Source organism: Alligator mississippiensis, chromosome 4 (assembly GCF_030867095.1).
Source record: "Alligator mississippiensis isolate rAllMis1 chromosome 4, rAllMis1, whole genome shotgun sequence".
Taxonomy (NCBI): domain Eukaryota; kingdom Metazoa; phylum Chordata; order Crocodylia; family Alligatoridae; genus Alligator; species Alligator mississippiensis.
This window is the reverse complement of record NC_081827.1, coordinates 126,840,176-126,865,244: the sequence shown is the minus strand read 5'-3', so window position 1 is coordinate 126,865,244 and position 25,069 is coordinate 126,840,176. Positions and strand designations below refer to the sequence as shown.

Here is a 25,069-nt window from a genome sequence, read left to right as displayed (position 1 = left end):
CAGCTAGTTTTAAAAAATAAATTTATTTTCATCCTGCGTGCAGGTCTCACACACACACGCGCGCGCGCGCACACACACACACACACACACACACACACACACACACACACTATGACAGGTCATACAAAACAAAATAAACAAAGCAAAATCTTCTATTATTTTGGAGATAATGTGTACAGCACAGGAAATCTTTATAGAAAGCCAATGTCAATTGTACTATTTCTACTGTTTAACTAAAGGTTGTGGCTACTGGGGATGGAATATAGAGTGACAGAATGAGGATACAGGCCTGAAATTAAAAGGCTAGTGTTGATACCATCTTGCAGCAGATACTGTGACACAGGCTATGAACATTTAATATTTGCTTCTTATTAAGAGTCCTAAAAATAAAAATTCACTCACAATACAGATGGGTTCTATGACCATCCACTGCCTGAGTAAGAACTAAAAATAAAACAGACCTTTAGGCAGTGCAAGGGCTAGAGTGAAATGTACACACTTACGTAATTCATTAATATAATAAGGAAAATGACTGCATTACATGAGCACCTAACATTTTCATTTACTTTATACTCACTACGTAGTTTTTACAGAGTGTTCCCATGGACTGTTTTATTTTTCAAAGTATCTTGGACCAGAAACAGACTGTGGGAAAAAATATTGTAAAGCCAATGTTGCAATTGCAACAGCAAAGGAACTATTTGTACAAAATTAAAACCAGCTTCAAAGAGATCATTTCTTTTGTTTTAATAAATTTTAAAAAGTTGCCTACATTCGCTGTTGTGTTTTCTCTGCTACAAGCACATGGACAACCTGATCCTGCGTTCATATGTACACATCAAAATCTCATTGTAGCCAACGAGCAATTGGAGTACAAAGGAACGCAGAATTAGTCCCACAGAATGTACAGTAAATTGGTCAAGAACAGATCCTATTACAAAAGTTACTATGGCATTCTATAACAACAGGCCAAAACTAAGCTAATGAAATTGTCTGTAGTTCAATTCTTTTCATGATTTAAATTTAATTTAATGTTCAATTTGTTTTTTTTTACTATTATATACTAATCAACCCCAAACCCTAATGCTATATTAAAAACAGCTGTTTGTTGCCCTGATCTGAACTAGCACTGCTGAATAATACAATAGGCAGGTCCCACTTCCTCCTGGCCCCCTGATAAGGAAATTTCTCTATTACAAAATCTGGGTATTATTCTACCAGATTCTGAGCACCCTTGGGTCTCCTTGAAGTCACTGGGGGCTGGTGAACCTCAGCAGCTGCAGCTTTAACAAAAAAAAGAAAAAGAGAAAATCGTATAGGTGCCAAACTGGAATTAAATGGAATTTGGAAAAGACAGTTTTATTTGGCACTGTCAGCAAAAGCCCTTTGTAGCCTCCCTCCAATCCTTAATGCCCCTTTTACACTGATCTTTTAAAATGCAGACCCAGCAAGCTCAGCTGTTTTGTTTTCAACAGTGTTTTGATAATACTGCTGACTGGATTCCATGAAGAGCTTTTTGAATTCCCACTTCCATAACCCATAATGTATAAGACTTGACTCTCATTTGGCCTTCAAGTCATCATCACTGTAACCAGTAGCATTTGTATAGTTCATGCAGATCTATAAGTATTTTCCCTTTTAAAAAATTATTTTTGGAGAACATGAAAGTAAAACAGGTAAGATCCTCAAGCTGTTCTCTACAGTTCTCAGACAGCAGACTGGAGTGAAGGCTTCTCACATTGTTCTAGCTGCATTCTCAAGACGCCACTTTTATGAAGGAACCAGAGCTGTAGAAATTCCTCTGGCATGGCATGGAATCCAGAATCAGGCAAAACGTTGTCATAGTAATGATGGCTAATAAACCTCCCATGCAGATCCACTGAGAAAGGCCAGAAGCCATAAATCGTGACTTCTTCACACAGACCTAGGGCTGCACTGACCAGGAAGAGGCCTGTGGAGAGCCGCTTAGCATGGATTCCTTTGCTTTTCCAGAACTTGCCAATGTCACGTAAGAAATTGGGATTGGCAAAAAGCACTGTTTGACTAGCACCAAAGTCCTCCAGAGTGTAGTAGACACGGAGTGATGGTTCTGTTCCTGTTTTCATGGAGAAGGCTGGCATGTAGATATAGCTGTGATTATAGACTTTAACGCTGTTCACAAATGCTTTTCTAGACCAAAGCAGATTCTGGAATCTGTAAAAAAAAGGAAACAAAAAACAAAAACAAAAAAAACCAACAAGGCATTTAGGTTATAAATATATATTTAATTTTAGAGCCGACCTCAAAGGTACCTTTCCTACCCACAGTTACAAATTCCATGTGCACTTTCTCTAGCCTACCACATAGACTGTTTTCTCACTGGGTCTACCCTTTCTTCTAATTGTCTGTCACAGACCTTCTTTCATTGCCTCCACTTGAAATGCAAGAGCTTTTTCTGATGCTGTCTGGACTAGTCTTCCTGAGTCTGTTCACTTCACCAGCCCTTCATTGACTTTCAGATCTCACCTGGAAAGTTTCTCTCCCACTGTCTGTTTCTTTTCATTTTAACTAAAATGCCAATTTTTCTGTCCTTTTCCTACTGTTTATTGGTTGTGTGAGGGGAAGAATAGTTTTGAAGTTGCTCTCCTTTGTTCCAACCTAGCAGAAAGTTCATTTCTTGACTCTGCTAGACTGTGCAATGTTGAATGAAGCACTTTCTCTCTCTCTCTCTTTGCTTTAGTTCCTTCTTTATAACAAAAAATGCTTCTCTGCCCCATAGATGCTTCATAAAGCAAAAAAAAAGTAATTCACATTCCTGGAACAGTCAAGTACTGCAATAATGAGAGGTGTAAATTAGATACCAGTATAAATGGGATCTGACAAATATTTTAAGATACAATTGATACAAATGCTACTGAAAGTAAGTGTTTCATAGCAATGAGTGGTACATATTTGGATAAAAGTTAGGGCTGGCTAGACAATGTATCTTCTCCTACTCCCTCTTTAAACCTGACAAAACAAAAAGTGATTTTTTTATTGAAACCTTCAGCGGGAAGTTTAGAACTTGCACTGAAAAATGCAAAATGGAAATGGGAAAAACACTCTAGGAAATCTTTTTGTTATTCAAAATCGAATTTAAAAAAAAATCAACCAAATTTGGGGAAAAGATTTTTGAGTATCCCTAGTTCTATTCTGTTTTTCAGCAATGATTTATTAAAAATTAAATAAAAAAGGAATCCAAGTCACATTCCCTATCAGCAACAGTAAGAAATACTTCTATAACTACAGTACACATATAAAGCTTCCAGACCTCATTTGGTTCAATTATTCTAATGTTATAAAAGCTTATGTCTGTCTGTCTGTAATGCTTTATTTGCACACTGATTGACTGATGGAAACAGCCAATCAGAGTGGTCCATGCATGGGGGAGCACCGCCATGATTCCAAAGCCATGCTGAGGACTGGACAGAGGTTGGCCTCGGCTCCCCCACCCCGCTCCCTGCATGTGGCAGAACAGCGGCAGCATGGGGCGTTAGGTGGCAGCACTCCATCCCAGCCCTCCCACCCCACCCCATAATTCTTGATGGGCAATTGGCTAGTATCTTTATAAAAGTGCTTGTGTTTTTAAGTTACACAGTAACACAGTTGTTAAGAGTCCTTATATTTCTGAAAAGAGAACTAAAGGATGACATTTCATACAAACAAGTAAAACAGAAGCCAGGGTATTGTTTTGTATAAAGGGCACCACAGAAATCTTAGCTGAGCACCACAAAGGGTACCACAAAGTTCTTCAAATTGCACCAGATTCATAGCTCATGTTTAGAGCTGTGTGTTGTTGCTGGTGTTGTTGCTCCACAGTAGGTTTAAACTGTAGTTTATATTCCTAAATTACAAGTTGAGAAGCCAGAAGACAGTATAAGATAAAGGAGGAACAAGTTGGTAACAACAAGGAGAGCATAAAAAGGCATAGAATATTTTCTGCTATATTCCTTTTCCAGTCTCTACATATCTAACCACTTCCACTTCCAGCCACTCACTGGGCATTGTCTACATGTGCACCTTAATGTGCAGTAGCCTATTTTACTGCGCATTAAATTATGTAAAAAAAGTGCTATTATGCTAATGCACAATAATATAGGCTACTGTGTATTAATCATCACTTAAAAAGCATGCGCTTGCACTACTGTAGATTAGGTCAGCATAATGAACATTTAGTTCCGCACACTGGAGGTACTAAATTTAATGTACATTAGGAAAAGCACATTGATACACATGTGGACGTGCCCACTGATGTGTATTTTACTATGTATTCCAAAGTTGTACTATCTGGTGAACATAATGATGTTCAGAGGTGCCAAGATGAGTGCACCACACAAAGCAGTTGACTGCGGGCTTCCATGACACTGATTGCATAAGAGTGAATTTACCTTGCACATAATTAATTTTTGGTACAAAAAGGGTCATCGCATAAGAGTGAATTCGTACATACAGAACTCGCATAAAGCGAGTGAAACCTGTATGTTCTACATAGCATAACACTATGGAAGTCATAGCATGTAAAGAAAATTATGATAAAACTGGCATTATTGGTATTGTTCCAGAAGGAAAGATATGAGGGGAAAAAGAGGGTGGCATCGTGTTATATGTCACAAATATATTTACTTGTTCTGCAGCCCAGGAGATAGAGGGTGGCAGATCTGTTAGGTGTGCCTGAAGATCCAGGGGAGAAAGAACAATAAAGATGTGATGTTATAGGGAAGAGGAGGTAGATGAGGCATTCCTCAAACAGGCAACAAGAATAACTAACAAATATGAGATAATAATAACAACATAATTTAACCTCCCCTATAAAACCCTAAATGGGCTGGGACCTACGTATTTAACGTATCACCCCCTCCCTGATGTTATACCGTTATCCCTAAGTTCAGCCAAGAGCCCTCCTGCACCACCTGTGCATCCAATTTGTTCAATGAAAACACAAGAGACCCTTCAGCTTTAAAACTCTTCTGTAACTCTCTTCCCTGGGTGTCTGTCAGAGCCTGACCCCAGGGTAGCTTCTGGAAATGATACAAGACCTTTTAATTTGGGCAGGCTTTTAGCAGAGGGTATCATTTGGGATGTTTGTTTTACTATATAATATTTTATTTTATTCCATCTGTTTTATAAATGTATCTTGTTTTTTGTTGTAAGCCACTCGTAGCCTTTTGTGTGGCAGGAGAGTATATAAATCCAATGAAATTAAATAAAATTAATTCTGAAAGAAATGTTACAGTGAAACAAAGTGTCCAGCAAGCTCAGCTAAGAATAGAAGTTACACCTAAACTCGTTTAAGTGATCAGAAACTGATTTAAACCTGTAACAGAACAGAAGATCAGTGCACTTAAACCACTTTAAAAATGGCCAAAATCAGTTTAAGATAAACCTGGTTTCATGTAGTATCAGACTAAACTGATTTAGGTCAAACTGGTTTATGGAACTTCTATCCCAGATCCCTTTCTAGTTCAAGTTAACCCACAGTATCCCAGCATCCCAGGATGATTTGCAGCCCTCGGCTGTGCTGTCTGCTCCAGCAGAGCAGGGTTAGCCCACCCCTTTTCTCCCTAGCCAGACCAGTATCACTGCTCTAGCTGGCTGAGAAGGAGGTGGAGGCGGGAAACCTGGCTATGAACCCCAGCCAGAGTCTGCCTGGCAGGGGCGGATCAGCCCCTCACAGTCTTTTCCCCTGCTCCCTGCTTGAGCAGAGGGGTGGGGGACATGGCCAGACACCAGTCACACCCTCAGACTGAGGCGGGGGGGGGGGGGAGGGAGATTTAAATTCCCCTCCCATCTGCATGGGACCCTAGCCAATGTCTGCCTGGCAGGGGCAAAGCAGCCCCTGCCAGGCTTTTGCCCTGCTCCCGACTTGAGCAGAGGGGCGGGGGTCATGATCAGATGCCAGTCAGGCTGGCATGCTGAGGCAGAGGTAAGGGAGAGGAGTTTAAACTTGATAGAGATGCCTACATTATTATTACAGGAAAATAGGGCTGGAAAGAACCTCACAAGGTCTAGTTCAGCCCCCAGTTCAACAATAATCTCTGACTAAACCATCTCTGTCATGTGTCTAATTTACTCCAGAAAATTTCCAGCAAGGGAGATTCCACTATTTCTCTAGAAAGCCTGTTCTGATGGTTAACCATGATCATAGTTGGAAAGATCTTGGCTGCCCTGTCCAGCCTCATCCTCCACCTGGCCCCAGCCTCCCAGCACTTAAAAAAAAAGGCCTCGCACTCACTAGCTGCAGCAGCAGTAATTGGGGCCTCTGAGGGCTCATGGCAGAGCCCTCCCATGCAGTGTGGGGCAGTGGGGGGCAGCAGGGATTGCCACCCCTGCTTGGCACCCGCACGGCAGCTGTCACATTGTGTGGGTGTAGCACAACTTGGCAGGGTGCCACATGCTGCCTGGGAGCTGGGGCAGCTCCACCTGTCAGCCAGAGCCTGGCAACGCTCAGCCCCAGAAGCCTCAGCTCCCAGATAGCATGCAGCACCCTGCCGAGCCGCACTGAACCCGTATGAGGCACAGCTGCTGCGTGGATGCCAAGTGGAGGTGCAATTCCCCACTACCCCCTAATGCCCTACACTGAGCAGGGGGGGCTCTGCCATGAGCACCCAGAGGTTCCAATCATCGCTGCTGCAGCTGGTGAGTGCAGAGCTTTTTTTTCTTCTTTTCTTTAAAGCTTCGCACTCACCGGCTGCAGCAGTGGTGATTGGGGCCTCTGGGTGCTCACGGCAGAACCCCCCATGCAGCGCAGTGCAGCAGGGATTGCACCCCCACCTGGCACCCACATGGCTGCTGCCCCATGTCACGGGTGCAGTGTGGCTTGGCAGGGTGACACATACTGTCTGGGACCTGGGGCCACTGGGGCTGAGCAGTGCTGGGCTCCAGCTGACAGGTGGAGCTACCCCAGCTCCAGGAAAGTGCGCGGCCCCTGCTGAACCACACTGCACACACATGATGTGACAGCTGCCACGCAGGTGCCAGGCAGGGGGTGGGGGGATATCCCTGCTGGCCCCCACTGTGCAGGGAGACTCTGCCATGAGCCTTCAGAGGCCCTGATTGCCGCTGCTGCATCCAGTGAGTGCAGGGATTTTTTTTTTTATTATTATTTTTAAGGTGTCAGGAGACTGGGGCCAGGTAGGGGATAGGGCCAGGCAGAGCAACCATGGGGGCTTCTCCCACGGCTCCAAAACAGATTTGACCAAATCAAAATGAAACAGTGATCCGAAACATCGAAACAAATCACAGTCCTCTGAAATGGCTGAATCTGAAACTAAAATGAAATATAGCCATTCCACACAGGCTTAGTATGCAAATCCACCCAATTTGGAGTTATCTGCAAATTTACTAAGCACACACACATTCTGATTATCTAAATCATTTATGAAGATGTTAAACAATACCAAACCCAAAGGAGGCCCTTGGGAACCTCTTCCCAACTACACATTGAACCATTGATGCTTATTTGTTGAGCACAATGATCCAACCAATTATGGATCCACCTTACAGTACTTTTATCTAGTCCAATAGTTCTCAACATTTTTAGATTTGAGGCACCCCTCAAAAAATGTTAGTTCTTAGTTTTATCTTGTTTTTTGACTATGGAAAAATAATAGAGTAATTCTTCTGTTGCAAAGAACTCAGAAAGATCATAACGAATCAGAATGTTGTTAATACTATGGATTTACTATTTGAAATCTCAGGGTTTATCATGTGAATCATGTTTTCACACTAATGGTGCTAACATTGCCTGGCATCCCAAAGCACCCTTGAAATGATAAAGGTACCCCAGGGTGCTGTCATACCCCAGTTGAGAATCAGTGATCTAGTCTGCATTTTCTCAACTTGTTTATGAAAATATTGTGGGAGATAATATGAAAAGCCTTGCTAAAGTCAAGGTATATCACATCCATACCCCATATCCACAGAGCGGAACCCCACTACCCACATCCCTCCAGGTTGAATAGGACCCATCCACCACCACACACTGGGTGCACCCCTCCAGCCAGTTAGTGACCCATTTGACTGTGTAGGTGTTGATGCCACAGTCCCCTAGCTTTTTAATGAGAATGGGGTGAGAGACAGTGTTGAAGGCCTTCCTAAAGTCCAGAAATACTACGTCCACTGCTACACCTGCATCTAAGTATTTTGTGACCTGGTCATAGAAGGCCACCAGGTTGGTCTGATAGGACCTGCCTCTAATGAACCCATGTTGGTTGCCCCTAAGCATAGTTTCTCCTGCTGGCCCCTCATGGACATGTGCCAGGATAATTCTCTCAAAAAGCTTACCCAAGATCGAGGTAAGGCTAACTGACCTATAGTTTCCTGTGTCCTCCTCCCTCCCTTTTTTGAAAATGGGAACCACATTGGCCCTTTTCAAGTCCTCTGGCACCACACCAGAGCACCATGAGTACTCGTAAAGTCGTGCCAGGGGTCCCGCAATAACCTCTGCTAATTCCCTCAGCATTCTGGAGTGGAGATCATAAGGACCAGTTGGTTTAAATATGTCCAGTCCCTCCAGCAGTTCCCTGACTAGATTCTCACTGACTCTAGGCCTGAGTGTGCCTCCCTTGGGACCTACAGGGGTCCAGGTGGCAGGGTGTGACCTGGTCCCTGCTCAGAAAAATGGAGGTAAAGAAATTGTTAAATAGGTTAGCTTTGTCATCTGGAGCGATGACCAAATTTCCTAGTGTGCCTTGCGGAGGCCCCACATTACCCGGTACCTTCTTTTTACTCCCTATATATTTAAAAAAGGATTTCTTGATGTCCTTGATCCAGGTAGCTAATTTGTCCTTTCCAATTATCCAGGACCTCACTCAACCTCTACGAAGTCTCAAAGAGGATAGCAATGGCTCTGAAATTACCTCAGCCAGTTTCCTCAGTACCCTAGGACAGTGTTTCTCAAACTTTTAAGTAGCAAGTACTCCCTCAGTTCTGAAAATTTTAATAAGTACGCCAACACTCAATTTTCCAGGGGATCTTATATTTACAGACTGTGTGCTATATGTTGATATGACAGATGTCTGATCTGGTGTGGATAGGGTTGCCACCTTTTACACCAGGGGTGCACAACTTAAGTATGTACCTGGGCTACAGGTGATGTTGCCTAAACCTAGGAGGGCTGAACCACATTATTAGTGGGGAATTTATTTATTGGCTGAACCAGATTATTACTGGGGAATTTAAAGCGCCATGCAATGTGAAGCACACCATATTTTTTGCCATAGTTTTGAGAGGAAAAGAGGGTGAGAGAGAGAGAGAGTGTTGGGGTACCTACGTACCCCCTGCCTGTGTGTTGTGTACCCCCAGGGGTACACATACCACAGGTTGAGAAACTATGCCCTAGGGTGCAACCCATCTTCTTCTTTTTCACATGCTTGTCCTTTCTAAACAAGTTATACCCATCCACAATAATATGCTGGTCATATGAACTATTCCACCATGTCTCTGTAATCCCAATTATATCATAATTCCATGATTGTACTTGGACCTCCACTTCTTCCTGCTTATTCCCCCTACTCACATTAGTGTATAAACACATCAGATAATTAACTGATTTGTCTATTTTCTTCCTGAGAACAATGCTAAGTCTACTGCTATTGCCTTTTCTTACTAGGTTTTTATCCTAGTCCCCTGACTCTTTGCTTACCTTCTGGCTTTTGTATCTATCCCCCAGTAAAGCTAGTCTAAATGTTCAGTAGAAGATTAAGAAATGTTGACATAACACATTAGATATTCTTCATTTTCCAGCTCTAGCCTTTTTAAATATCCATTATTCCAGATTACCTAAACTACCCGGATATCTGCTGGGAGACGCAGACAGCAAGGTCCCATCGCTCACGCAGGTTTCTAACCTGTGTACAGGACCTCCACCTGACACAGGAGGTGCATGGTCCCACTAGGGGGAATGCCATACTGGATCTGGTATTGGCAACAGGGGATGACATGATAGGGGACCTCCAGATTGGTAGCCATTTGGGAGACAGTGATCACCTAATAATAGAATTCAACATAAGATGGCGAGTGGGTAATGTAACTAGTAGGGTGAAAGTGCTAGACTTTAGGAAAGCTGATCTCAATGCACTCAGGAGATTAGTCAAAGAAGCACTGCAGAGTAGGAGTTTTGAAGGGATGGGAGCCCAAGAAGGGTGGCTGTGCCTAAAGGAAATGATCCTTCAGGCACAAAGCAAGACGATCCCCGAGCGAGGCAAAAAAGGGACAGGGGCCAGGAGGCTTCCATGGCTGACCAGAGAAATCCAGGGCAGCCTAAGGGCCAAAAGGGGAGCACATAAAAAGTGGAAACAGGGTGAGATCACTAAAGAGGAACATACCTCCTCTGCTCGTGCTTGTAGGGAGGCAGTTAGGCGGGCCAAAGCTACCATGGAGCTGAGGATGGCAACCCAAGTAAAAGACAACAAGAAATTGTTTTTTAGATATATTGGGAGTAAAAGGAAGGCCCAGGGAGGAATAGGACCCCTGCTAAATGGGCAGAAACAATTGGTGACAAACAGGGGGGACAAGGCTGAACTCCTCAACGAGTTCTTTGCCTCAGTGTTCCTAAGTGAGGGGCATGACAAGTCTCTCACTGGGGTTGTAGAGAGGCAGCAGCAAGGTGCCAGACTTCCATACGTAGATCCTGAGGTGGTGCAGAGTCATTTGGAAGAACTGGATGCCTTTAAATCGGCAGGCCCGGATGGGCTCCATCCGAGGGTGCTGAAGGCACTGGCCGATATCATTGCAGAGTCACTGGCGGGAATATTCAAACGCTCGTGGTGCACGGGCCAAGTCCTGGAGGACTGGAAAAGGGCTAACGTGGTCCCCATTTTCAAAAAGGGGAGGAAGGAGGACCCGGGCAACTATAGGCCAGTCAGTCTCACCTCCATCCTTGGTAAAGTCTTTGAAAAAATTATCAAGGCTCACATTTGTGAGAGCCCAGCAGGGCAAATTATGCTGAGGGGAAACCAGCATGGGTTTGTGGCGGGCAGATCATGCCTGACCAATCTAGTCTCTTTCTATGACCAGGTTACGAAACGCCTGGACACAGGAGGAGGGGTGGATGTCGTATACTTAGACTTCAGGAAGGCCTTCGATACGGTATCCCACCCCATACTGGTGAACAAGCTAAGAGGCTGTGATGTGGATGACTACACAGTCCGGTGGGTGGCGAATTGGCTAGAGGGTCGCACCCAAAGAGTCATGGTGGATGGGTTGGTCTCGACCTGGAAGGGTGTGGGCTGTGGGGTCCCGCAGGGATCGGTCCTTGGACCGATACTCTTTAATGTCTTCATCAGTGACTTGGACGAGGGAGTCAAATGTACTCTGTCCAAGTTTGCAGATGACACAAAGCTATGGGGAGAAGTGGACACGCCGGAGGGCAGGGAACAGCTGCAGGCAGACCTGGATAGGTTGCACAAGTGGGCAGAAAACAACAGGATGCAGTTCAACAAAGAGAAATGCAAAGTGCTGCACCTAGGGAGGAAAAATGTCCAGCACACCTACAGCCTAGGGAATGACCTGCTGGGTGGCACAGAGGTGGAAAGGGATCTTGGAGTCCTAGTGGACTCCAAGATGAACATGAGCCGGCAGTGTGACGAAGCCATCAAAAAAGCCAATGGCACTTTATCGTGCATCAGCAGATGCATGACGAATAGGTCCAGGGAGGTGATACTTCCCCTCTATAGGGCGCTGGTCAGACCGCAGTTGGAGTACTGCGTGCAATTCTGGGTGCCACACTTCAAGAAGGATGCGGATAACCTGGAGAGGGTCCAGAGAAGGGCAACTCGTATGGTCAAGGGCCTGCAGACCAAGCCCTACGAGGAGAGACTAGAGAAACTGGATCTTTTCAGCCTCCGCAAGAGAAGGTTGACAGGAAACCTTGTGGCTGCCTATAAGTTCATCATGGGGGCACAGAAGGGAATTGGTGAGCATTTATTCACCAAGGCGCTCCCGGGGGTTACAAGAAACAATGGCCACAAGCTAGCAGAGAGCAGATTTAGATTGGACATTAGGAAGAACTTCTTCAGAGTTGGAGTGGCCAAGGTCTGGAACGGGCTCCCAAGGGAGGTGGTGCTCTCCCCTACCCTGGGGGTCTTCAAGAGGAGGTTAGAATAGTATCTAGCTGGGGTCATCTAGACCCAGCACTCTTTCCTGCTTATGCAGGGGGTCGGACTCGATGATCTATTGAGGTCCCTTCCGACCCTAACATCTATGAATCTATGAATCTATGAATTATTCCGGCTCATGAGTCCCAACAGATGTCACCTAGTATGAGGATGCATGTGGCACCAATATGGCAATAATGTTGCACAAGAGGAATAGCATTCAAAGTGCTGTTTCAACCTGTCCTTCAAAAAATAAAAAAATTGACATTTTTTCTTGGAAACTGTTTGACCATAGTCAAATGATCTCAATCAAACTGTCTGTTTGTTCTTGAACAGCCAAAAAGCTGCTGCCCAACCTGTGTTTCTGGCAAGGGGGAGATTAGAAGCAAATGGAGCTTGCTATTTTCCAATCTGAAACTTCAGTGGAAAAAAATCCCAAAGAATCTTGGCCAGTTTTGTGACTTTTCACAAATGGCCCAAGCTGATAACTTGTAGGACCCAAGATTCCTAACAGCCAGTTTCTAGAAATCCCACTCAGGGCTAAATTGTTTGGTGCAGATGCACTTTATAAAGCACAAAGTTCTAGGTCTAACTCTACCACTCCCAACTGCAACCTTGCTCTCAGTCAGACTCTTTCAGTAGAAGATACTGTGAACCTCTCCTCCTAAGTATGCAGGAGAAATTCAGCTGCTATTACACACTTACAAGATGTGACAGGGGGAACTCTATCCACCTGTCTAGGGCAGTCTGCCCTGTCTTTCCTGCCGTGACTTTATCTAATATTTCTTGTTATTTGCAGGAGCCTGCCCATTACCTTGCCCCGATGCCAGCAGTACTATCCACAGCTCTGTACCTTCCCTACACCGTGACCTATGCCTCGCAGATAGCATCTCAGCCTAGCATCTGGCCTTCACCTGGAGGAACACACCAGGCCTCATAGCACCCAACCTCCCTTCTGGGGGCACATACCAGGCCTTAACATACATCACCAGGGTTGGCACACCAGCTGCCCTGCCATCCAAACAACTGCCACTCTCACCCCTCTGGGCAACTATTCACAAACAGCTCACATTCTCTCCCTATGGGGTTGGCCCATGTGCTGGCCTTCAGGATGCACATGTGCTCCTACTCAGCCCACCCTGGGACAGCCCTTCAGGCTGTCACTTGAGCCTTACTCAGCCCCCAAACACACAGTCCTTCAGGCTGCCGATGTGCACCCTACTCTGTGTGGGCCCTCACAATTACCCCCTCTCCAGGGCCACACAACTACCCCCTCTCTGGTTACATAACTACTACTGCCCCTTCCCAGGACTACACAACTACCCCCTCTTTGGGGCCACAACTACTACTGCCCCATCTCTGGGCCTCTGCCTGTGCTCAGGTGCCACGATAGGCAGACCTGGCCACCACCCTCATAATCACCCACAGTGGAGTGAAGGCTCAGGTTATAAGGCACCCTTCCCCGCCTTTCACTGGGGAGGTAACTGGCCTAGCATTTCTTGGGGACTCCCTCACCACGGGGAGCCCCACCAGGCCACTCTTCCCCAGCAGGGTGTAGTTTCAGGTCATGCCCGGGACTAGGAGTCTCCAAATCATCCCCATAGCTCCTGCCCTTACCTCCAGGATGTTCCAGGAGCAGATGCTTGGCAGGCTGATGTTTCTGCCTTGGCTGCTGGCAGCAAACTGGTGCCTGAGTTTGAAAATGGTCACCCTAATCACACACCTGCTGGCTACCTGCTCCAGCCCTTAAACTGGCAGGCACCAAAAGGTGCCCAGCCACACAGGAATACAAGTATTTGCCTCACTCCTTAGCTAAGCAGCTCTGCTGGCCTTTGCAGGGAAGGGGGTCCCCTTCCACTGACATCAGTGAGAGATATGTACATCAGTACAGTATATGTTGCAACAGCACAACCTTGAACTTAAAGTCTAAATATTATGGGTACATCTACACTGTGTCCTCACAGGAAAGGAAAAAAAAGCTACCTGCGCACTCCTATTTTCACAAGCCAAATCTGGAAATTTAGAAGTAAAATGGTTCCTAGGGAATTTCTTCCCTCCCCTATAGCGCTAAGTACAGACAGTCAAAAAGCCCAAGGCTGAATTGATTCAGTCTTTGGAGGTTAGCCTAAGCTGCAGAGATTAAACTGAGAAACAACTGGACACACATTTATTCAAGAAATGGAGCCACATGCTTGCAGTAGCTCATGCCAGAAGCCAGGGGGCCACTAAAACACAGCTCTCTGGCACATAGCTAGCATGGGGTGTGTATTCACTTCCTCTTCCTGCTGCCCTGGAGGTGTCTGGGATTTTCAGTCCACAATCACAGAAGCAGAACTCTGCTGTGTTGCTCATCACTTCCTCTTCCTGCTTCTGGGTCCCTCTTGGATTTCTAGTCCACAGTCGCAGCCTGCAGTAACTTCCAGTAAGCTTAGCAGGGCAGGCCAGCTCTGTACTTGGGGGAAAACAGGGTTTAACTGAGGGTTTAACTCCCCTCCCTGGCCCCAGACCCCAGCTGGTTTGCCTGGGGTTGGCAGTCCCTGCCCCCCAACCCTTCACTACTGAAGCAGACAGCCCAGCCCAGCCCAGCCCAGGGCTGCAAAGTATGCTGGGATTTTGGGGGACTGTTTTGACCCAAATTAGTTAAGTCTGATACTATATTCAACCAGGTTTATCTTAAACCAGTGTTGGCCATTTTGAAACTGGCTTATGTGCATTGAACTTCTGTTCTGTTACAAGTTTAAACCAGTTTCTGATGACTTAAACCAGTTTACCATGTGTAACTTCTATCACTAACCTAGATGTCTGAGACTTCTGTCTCCAGCTGTTTGAGAGCAGCCAAAGGGAACAGCCACTAATTTGCTTCACTGCTGCATTTCCAGGTCTGGCATGCATGTGAGCAAGAGTGCTTTAAATAGGGGCAGACAATTATTTCAGGTGGAGGGCCGCTTACTGTGTTTTGGCAAGCTGTTGAGGGCTGCATTGGTAGTCCCGCCCCTTGACAGGTGCCCTGCCCCCTGGTTGCCACCTTGTGACTGGAAGTCCTGCCCCCTAACCCCTGACTTTTGCCACCAGAAGTCCCTCCCCTTGCCTCCAGAAATACTCCTTTCAGCAAGGGGTTCTGCCATCTCAGAACCCAAAAAACACCAAATTATATTTCAAAAATTGAACAGCTACAACATTCATGAATATGAATATGTACACAGAGATGATTGCACAATAGCTTAAAATGAATTCTTATTTTTGTATATTGTGATGGGGCAGGGGGCATGGAGATAGCTTTGTGGGGGGCTGTTAGTGTGTGGGTATGTGGATATGTGGGGTGCATGTGGGTGTGTATGTGGACATGCGGGGTGTGGGGGGAAGGTGGCTGGGGTGTGTGAGGAGGAATGGGTGTGGGGGTCTGTATGTATGATAGTGTGGGCGAGGTGTGGGTGCACATGTATGATGGGGTGTGGGTGTGGGACTTGCCCTATGAACATACACACACACTCCCTCCCTCACTATACACAGAAACACACACACACACACAATCTCTCCCTCTCACACACAGTCTCTCTCTCTCTCACGTAGTCTCACACACATGCACAGTCTCTCACAGACAGTCTCACAGTCTCACACACACAGTCTCTCTCTCTCTCTCTCTCACAGTCTCTCTTTCACACACACACACACTCTCTCTCTCTCTCTCTCCCTCATTACTCTCTGTCTCCCCCTCCCTCACTGCATGGATGGACACACACACACACACACACACACACACACACACACACACACACGGGAACACACGCACCCTCCTGCTCCTGGCCCTGGGGTACCAGTGTGGGCCTCCTGCTCCTGCAGTCCGGTGATGCAGCCACGTGGTGCCAGAGCAGCCCAAAAGCTGTGGCAGGCATAGACTTCCAGTTGGGGGTAGGGATGAGAGGGGGCTGGGTTGGCCTTGTTGCTGGCTCCTGCCAGCTCCCCCTGGGCCCTATCGTCTTTGACAGGCAGCCAAGAGCAGATAAAAATACATTTTCTAAATTTTTTAGGGGCCCTGTGGGCCAGATAGAATGACCTGGCAGCCTGGATTCAGCCTGTGGGCCGTATCTTGCCCACCCCTGCTTTAGATCATCCATCCCTATTGTAGGGGTATGCTACATCCCCACAAACATTTGGCATTTCAAAAATCCCCTTTAAGTGTAGTTATTAAAAATTATAGGAGATACTTAGAAAATATCCCAGTCACTTGCCACACAGACATCTGTAAAGCCACAAAATCAGTACTCTGATTTAATTTCAGTTACTGTTTGTGGTGGCCAGAACCAGAGGGGTTACTATCATGAGCAATAAATATATGCTCATGGAGACATCCAGGCAATTGTCTAGCAGTTAAGATTAGTTAATGCAAAGCTTTCAAGTTTGCCACCTGCAAGTGGAATTTGTCTGTCACTATGTAATCAAAGTGTTGAATCTAACTGTTTGCACTGATCATGGGACTGACTGAGCCCCCAAAATAAGCAAAACTACAAGATTAGCTGATCTTACAGTTTTTTTAAAGGTCAGCCATAACAAGATCTGACCACCTAATTAAAACTAGCACATTCCAAGGAATCCAAGGAATAAAAAACCAAGGGGTTGAGCTTGGGCAGAGTAATGCTCATTTCAAACCTCAAAGTAATGTGGTGTAATTTGTTAATTGGGTGAACCCGAGTTCAGGCAGTAACCTTTCATGATAATTTCTAACACCTTTTAATCCCATAGGGTAACAGCTATAGGGCAAGATTGTGAGTGGCTCTAAAGCCAACAGATTAGCATAAGATAAGGCATAAAGGAATGTGCATGTCAAGTAACCAGTTTGAAGGATGGGACAGAGGACCATCGCTGTACCAAGCCTGGACCCCAGACTCCCAGTGTGAGCGAGGACTGGATCCTGACCAAGGGACCTTCCCGGTGACCCCTCAGACAGTGTTGATCGGGGACGCCTGACTTCGCTGGACCAACTTGGCACGCACCTGGCATAGAGGGACTGCCGATAAGTTGCCAACCCCATTTGGGAACTCTTTGCTATTTTGTCTATCTGTTGTTATTATTTACTATTAGCTCTTTATTAGTGTACTATTTGTTTGTCGTATTAACATTTCTGTTAACTGTTGTTGTATGGTAAGCTATAAGTAAATTTGCCTTTACTTCACTCCTGACTCACCTCCTCGATCCCAAACCCAGCAGCCTAATGGCTGATACACTCACAGTGCCTAGGCGGCCTGTGACAGCTGTTGGAGGAAAGATTGGCTTCATAGGAACATAGCCCAAATGCTAAAGAAATTCTACACTTTATTTAAAACAAATAGTAACCCTCCTCCCCACCCCCCCCAGAAAAAAACCCACTGGAAAATACCCAAGACTCATGCATTTTTTCCCTACTGTAAAGATAAACCTATAAAGTTATCCACAGTTCTTCAGCATGAACATTAACTAAGTTATTTTGTTATTTACTGCAATAGATGAAGCACGATTTAACAGGAATTCAGTTCCCTGATCTCATCCTTTTCAATAGCCTACCGGCCTGCAGTCACACACCTGATATACTGTTGTAGTCCAAGAGTCCCTCTGTACTGACAGATGTCTTTATCTCCAAATAAAGTTTAGACCTGTTTTTTATTAGTAATCCTCTCCTTAATTGATTTTCTCCACAGTTAGCATACCCTTTTAGGGCCTGTCTACCAGAAGAGGCTGCTATGAACTTAGAACACACCAGCTACTCTGCACCAAAACCCCATGTAGTTGGTCTTCCTTAGAGCACAAGTACACAACAGCAAGGGACAAGGAGCAGAGTAGCTAATTCACTGTCAACTGATATCCCTACCTTACTCTATAATACTTTTCCAATGTAGATATAAGCCCTTTGCCTTGTCCAGGCTCTTATTTCAGATTCATTCATAATCCCAAAGTTGAAAGCAAAACCAGAAGTGATTTCAGTGGGAGCATGTTCAGACCCTTACACAGTGAAAATGCAACAGGCAATGGACTTAGAATAAGGAATCAGGAAGCAAACTCAATCACAACACCATATAAAGGAAACTGGAAGTTAGATATGTCCACAGCCATCTTCCAGGAAAGGATTAATCCTTAAAATGTATTTTTCTAATGCCTTATTTAGTTTAATGTTAAATGTTTGAGGCTCCAATCAGTCCTTTCTTCTCCATGCTGAAAGGAACTTCTGTTCTTAAGGAACTCCTGCTTCTCTCAAATGGATCTGGAGTACTATGTTCAGTTTTGGGCCCCATACTACAAAAAGGATGTGGACAAATTGGAGAGAGTCCAGTGGAGGGTGACAAAAATGGTGAGGGGGCTAGGGGATATGACTTATGAGGAAAGACTGGGGGAATTGGGCTTATTTAGTCTAGAGAACAAGAGACTGAGAGAAGACATAATAGCAGTCTTCAATTACCTAAAGGGTTTGAAAGAGGACGGAGCTAAGCTATTCACAGTGGTGGCAAATGACAGAACAAGGAGCAATGGTCTCAATTTGAAGCAAGGGAAGTTTAGGTTAGATATTAAGAATTTTCTCACTCGGAGGGTAGTAAAATACTAGAACAGGTCACCCAGAGAGGTGGTGGAAGCTCCATCCTTGGGGATTTTCAAAACCCGGCTAGACAGAGCTTTGACTGGGATGATCTAGTTGGGGCTGGTCCTGCTTTGAGCAGGAAGATCGACTAGATGACCTCCTGAGGTCACTTCCAACCCTAACTTTCTATGATTCTATGATTTTATGATCTCCTGTTCTTGAACCCAAAAGAGTTGGGCTGTCTGCCTCCATTTTATAAACTACAGTAACTTTCTGGGAACTTTATATTAGCCCTTCCTTGGCCGCTCTTCTGCACTTTAATACAGCACTCAATCTAGGTCATCTCTAGATAGCATACAACCCTTTGCCAACCCCTTCTCTTGAATGACTACAAGATGCCCTACTACCTCCCAGCAGGCACAGTTCTTAATCATATAGTCTCCTTGTCAGGTGATCCTTATAAGCATTTAATTCACCTGGGGAGGTGGACTAAAAAACATGACATAGGTAATATAGGCCCTAATCTCCTATAAAAGCCAAGATCACCCTACAATAATGCTCAGTCTTAATTATCCTTTGATTAATTTCAGCCCATTATTACTTTTGCACTACATAGGCAGTCATCATAGACAGTTGTTTGGTGTAAGGGTGATGGCCTTCCAGTAAATAGGGAAGTCATCAGTGAATCCAAAGATGACTGAAGAGGGAGATCCAAGATCCACGTTTACCTGCATGCATTACAAATAGCTCCAGGAGGAAGGATTACATTCTGGTGATGTCAGGTCACAGCTCTTTCCCTTTGCCTCTCTCATCTATCTGCCTAGTCAGTAACGCAAGTTTGCTAGAAATGTTTGATGCCTTGGTTAATGGTGCCACTGGGAAAAATTCAGAGTTCAAGTCCCAATGGTGTTGATGTTAATATTGCATTTCTTCAGACTGGTCTTCAAGGTGTCCTTGAATCTCTTCATTTGCCCACCTGTGGAAGTGATCATCAGTAAGTTGAGAGTATAAGACCTGTTTTCAGAGCTGGTTGTCAAGCATCCTTATGACATGTCCTGTCCAATTCAGCTGGTGCCATATAAACATGGCTTCAATGCTGGTGATATTTACTTGAGCCAGAATTCTAGCACTTGTTCTTCTGTCCTTTTAATTGATATGGAGGATTTTCAGAAGACATGACCGAAGATAACGTTCCAAAGCTTTCTGGTGTTTCCAATATGTTGTCCAAGTTTCAAACCTATACAACAGGGTAAGGATAACAGCTTGGTAGACAAGAAGTTTGGTTTCAATCCAGATGTTGTGATCATCCAGGACACAATTTTGGAGATGTCCAAAGGTAGCAATGTCAGATTTTATCCAGTGTCATCTATGTTTATTTTTTTGGAGAGATGGCTACCCACATAGGGGAATTGATTTACATTCTCTAAAGATGACCCATGTATTGTGATAATGTGAAGGACCAGCTGGTTAGTTTGGAATGGGTTGGTAAAGTATCTTGGTTTTCATGAAGTTGACAGTATCTTGAAGCATTTAATACACTTCACAGAAGCAGTCAGGAGTGGCTTGGTACTCGTGTGTCCCTTTACCAACTTTACCAACTGACTGATCGGAGGCGGCAGCAGCGGCAGCAGCGGCAGCAGCGGCAGCAGCAGCAGCAGCAGGAGAGGAATCGGCAGCGGGGGCAGCAGCAGCTGATCCCCGAAGGTAAGTGGGGCAGAGGGACCCGGCACAGCTGAGCCGGATCCGGAGGGGAAGCCCTCCGGGTCCCATACAGCTGAGCCGGTAGGGAGCCGCACTCCCGAGCCGCACAGCATGAACAGAGTGTGCAAACAGGCGCGCTCTGTAAGAGCGTGCTGGCGTTTGTGCAGGTGTTCACACCAGCGGGCAGGCAGGAAGGGCCAGGAGACAGATTCCTGTACGGGTAGGGTGTAGACACCACACAGATCTACAAACAACAGCTTATAGAATGGTGTCAACGAAGAGTGCTGCTAGGGCCTCTGCCCAGGGGGCCAAGCCCACCCGGGGCTGGTCTGAGGCCTCCACCCAGACCGAGCCCATGGGGGAGCTGATGTCCCCCTACCTCCTGGCCTGCGGGGGATCCCCAGCAGGGTCCGGGGAGGCAGAGATTGGGGGCCCCCACACCTGTCCGGCAGGAGCCCGTCTTAGGGCTCTGGAGGCGCAGGTGAGGGAGCTCCGGGAGGAGGTTAGCAGGCTGAGGGGTATCAGGGAGGCAGAGGATTAAATTGACGGCTATTTCTTTTCCCTGCAGGACCAGGCACCTAAGGAAGAAGCAGCCCGGGGAATGCCCTCCACAGCAGAGTGGCAGACGGTCACATCCAGGACCAGAGCTGCTCGCAGCGAACAGGTACCAGTTCCTCCAGTCCGACTGGAGAACAGGTACGAGGCCCTGGCGACCCTGCAGGAGATGGAAGGAGAGGAGGAAACCCTTGGGCAGGAAGCAAAACCACATTCTCCATGCTCCGAACAGGTCAAAAGATCCAAGCAGACCCAGAGGAGGAGGCGACGAGTGCTCGTCATAGGTGACTCCATCCTGAGAGGTACGGAAGGACCCATCTGTCGCCAGGACCCCTCAACATGAGAGGTATACTGCCTGCCCGGAGCAAAGATTCGGGATGTGACGGAAGTAATCCAGGCCAGAATCAAGCCCACCGATTACTACCCCATGGTCCTAGTCCATGTGGGTACTAATGATGCGGCCAGGAGAACCCCCGATCACCTGACGGTGGACTACAGTGCTCTGGGCGGCGTGCTGAGGGAGTTCGGTGCACAGGTGGTATTCTCTTCCATCCTACCGGTGAACGGATGCGGAAGACGGCATGAGAACTGCATCAGAGAGACCAACTGGCGGCTTTGGCAGTGGTGTCTCGAGGCAGGCTTTGGCTTCCTGGACAACAACCCACACATTACGACGAGGGACATGCTCATTTGGGATGGGCTTCACCTGTCCCCCAAAGGTAAGCGTGTGTTTTCTTCTAGGTTGGCGGATCTCCTCTGGCGGGCTTTAAACTAGGCTTTTCGGGGGGAGGGGAAGAGGAAGGTGGGGGAAGCTGTGGACCACCAAACCATGTGGCAACCACAAGGACAGCCCAGCCAGAAGAAGGAGAACATTGGGAACCTTCAAGCCATGGGGCAGCCAGCACTACAGCACAGGTAAGCAACGAGAAGGTAAGAAATAAGGGGCCCCTTGGGACTCGGAGCGGGGGGGCAGCAAAGGATACAGTATCCCACCCCATACTGGTGAACAAGTTAAGAGGCTGTGACTTGGATGACTACACAGTCCGGTGGGTGGTGAATTGGCTGGAGGGTCGCACCCAGAGAGTCGTGGTGGATGGGTCGGTTTCGACCTGGAAGGGTGTGGGCAGTGGGGTCCCGCAGGGCTCAGTCCTTGAACCGATACTCTTTAAGGTCTTCATCAGCGACTTGGATGAGGGAGTGAAGTGTACTCTGTCCAAGTTTGCAGATGACATAAAGCTATGGGGAGATGTGGACACGCCAGAGGGCAGGGAACAGCTGCAAGCAGATCTGGATAGGTTGGACAAGTGGGCAGAAAACAACAGAATGCAGTTCAACAAGGAGAAATGCAAAGTGCTGCACCTAGGGAGGAAAAATGTCCAGCACACCTACTGCCTAGGAAATGACCTGCTGGGTGGCACGGAAGTGGAAAGGGATCTTGGAGTCCTAGTGGAACATGAGTCGGCAGCATGAGGAAGCCATCAGAAAAGCTAATGGCACTATATCATGCATCAGCAGATGTATGACGAATAGATCCAAAGAAGTGATACTCCCCCTCCATCGGGCGCTGGTCAGACCGCAGTTGGAGTACTGTGTGCAATTCTGGGCACCGCACTTCAAGAGGAATGCGGATAACCTGGAGAGGGTCCAGAGAAGGGCAACTCGTATGGTCAAGGGCCTGCAGACCAAGCCCTACGAGGAGAGACTAGAGAAACTGGACCTTTTCAGCCTCCGCAAGAGAAGGTTGAGAGGCGACCTTGTGGCTGCCTATAAATTCATCACGGGGGCACAGAAGGGAATTGGTGAGTATTTATTCACCAAGGCGCTCCCGGGGGTTACAAGAAATAATGGCCACAAGCTAGCAGAGAGCAGATTTAGATTGGACATTAGGAAGAACTTCTTCACAGTTAGAGTGGCCAGGGTCTGGAACGGGCTCCCAAGGGAGGTGGTGCTCTCCCCTACCCTGGGGGTCTTCAAGAGGAGGTTAGATGAGCATCTAGCTGGGGTCATCTAGACCCAGCACTCTTTCCTGCTTATGCAGGGGGTCAGACTCGATGATCTATTGAGGTCCCTTCCGACCCTAACATCTATGAATCTATGAATCTATTGCTAGATCATCATGAGCAAAATACACGAAGTGGGGTGGGTAAAGCATAGGGAACCTGAAAGTTTGCCAATCTCTTAAAATGTTTTAACATTTGCAGAAGGATTTTGAGTTAAAAAACCTTTTCTCCTCTTGTAATTTTATTCAAGTCATACAAATCAAAAGAAAAAAGAAAGCTTGAAGTTATGCTTAGAAGGAGTGAAAGATGTAGAAAATACTAGGTTTAAAGCAACTGCCTTCAAAAAGAAGCTGGAACTGAGTGCTCACTGCCTGGTCCTACCACACACTATTGATGGAGCAAAAGGAAACCTTTTAATTAACCTACTAGTTCACTTAGATTCCACATGCAAGAGGTTCAGTTGTGTTGCTCCTACATTATTTCAGAACCTTTCTAAAAGCAATCGGTTTCCTTCCCATTTCACATGTAGAAAAATATTTTTTTAATACTGCACATAGAGAAAAAAAGATCTATGTTCCATAAAGTTAATATTAGGTAACATCTGTAATCGTGATAACATCTATAGGTGAACCAAGTGGGAGCTCCCTTAATATAGAACATTAATTGACATCTGCTACCCCAGACTTTATAATCTAATATACAAATAGCAAACTTGCTCCAAAATGTGGTTTTAGTCATTCCAAACAATAATTATTTAAAATGGTTCATATCAAACCAAATTAAAACAATTGATTCAATTTCAGTTTCAGCCAAAAGAAAAAACCCAAAAGGTTTCATGTCAAACACTGTATCTGACCAGAAGAAATGAAATATTTCATTTTTCTAAGATGTATTTGGTAGCTGTGTTGGTCTGAGACAAAAAGAAATGCAAAACTCTAGAACTTTTGGTTCAGAGATTATACCTTTCATTAGACCACTTAAGAAATTGCAAAAAAAATATCTTTTTCTACATGCTTTCAGGTGCACAAACCCTTCCTCAGGCTCAGGAAAAATTAAAGATGGTTAATTTTCCCTGAACCTGAGGAAGGGCACATGTGCCCAAAAGCTTGCAGAAAACATATTTTTTTGTGATGTCTTAGTTGGTCTAATAAAAGGTATCACCTCTAAACCACGAGTTCTAAAGTTTTGCATTTCATTTTTCTAATGCACTAAAAAAAGGGTCAAATTCATGATTTCAATGATGATAATAGCATACCTCAGTAATTAGAACTTTCTCCCAAAACATGAGAGGCACAAGTTCATCTCTTCCCTCTGCCTGATGGGATAATATTTCCACTTGTCACAGCAGTATCACTATTACCCTAGTGAATACTTTGGTTTGAGATACATGGCTCGCAATGTCCCCTGCTGAAACTTTTCCATTCTTAGAAACATTTAAACATTCAGTGGTGAGAAAACAGAAGCTGGTGTCTTGGCCTCCCATGTAAGTGACCTAGTCACAAAGCGAAACTCTCTCTGTCTCTTTTGGCCCATGTCTCAAGTGCTTAAAGCTTTTCTAATAAAGCAGCATGCTGACAACAGGAATGTTTGAGATACCAACCCCCACTCCCCAAGGATATCCTGGGGTCCCAATACTAACTCAATAAGTAGGATAGACCTTTGAATCAGTCTGAGAATGGACATGAACTGGGGTCTCCATTTCCCAGCTGAGTGGCCTAACCACTAGACTTCAGACCGTTCTGGCCGTCAGACCATACCCTTGGCAGACCAGGTCCTCCATGGCATTGAAGCAGCCATCTACCAGAAATTAGACTGAAGTGATCAATTAATATGTCTCAGGAGACTGAGAACCAATCAGATGGAAAATGTGTTTTTTTCCCCACACTACTAACAAGAGATGGATTTAAAACAACAGCCTACGCATGATAATCTTTATGATCTCTTAACAATCCCCTGAGGCAGCCATTTCCCCTACATCAGAAACACTCCTACCATCACTCCTACCAAAGGTGTTCACTTTTTGAGTGCTTAAGAAAACAAATTCATATTAGCTACAGAATAAAAAAGGCTTTCTAATTCAGATAGCACAAAGAATATTCTGCACCCCTCTAATGATCTGTATAATTAATGCTGAATTACAGAAGAAATTCTGTCAA

General features: G+C 45.7%; 1 protein-coding gene across 1 annotated transcript in view; it reads right to left on the bottom strand.

The window, feature by feature from the left end:
- Positions 1–732: 732 nt before the first annotated feature.
- Positions 733–25,069, bottom strand: part of ST8SIA1 (ST8 alpha-N-acetyl-neuraminide alpha-2,8-sialyltransferase 1) — a gene marked incomplete at its 5' end in the record, with an annotated part of 233,103 nt that continues 208,766 nt past the window's right edge. The window contains one exon of the mRNA XM_059726589.1: positions 733–2,193. Coding sequence (XP_059582572.1) covers positions 1,707–2,193 — 487 coding nt within the window. The remainder of the gene's footprint in view (positions 2,194–25,069) is intronic.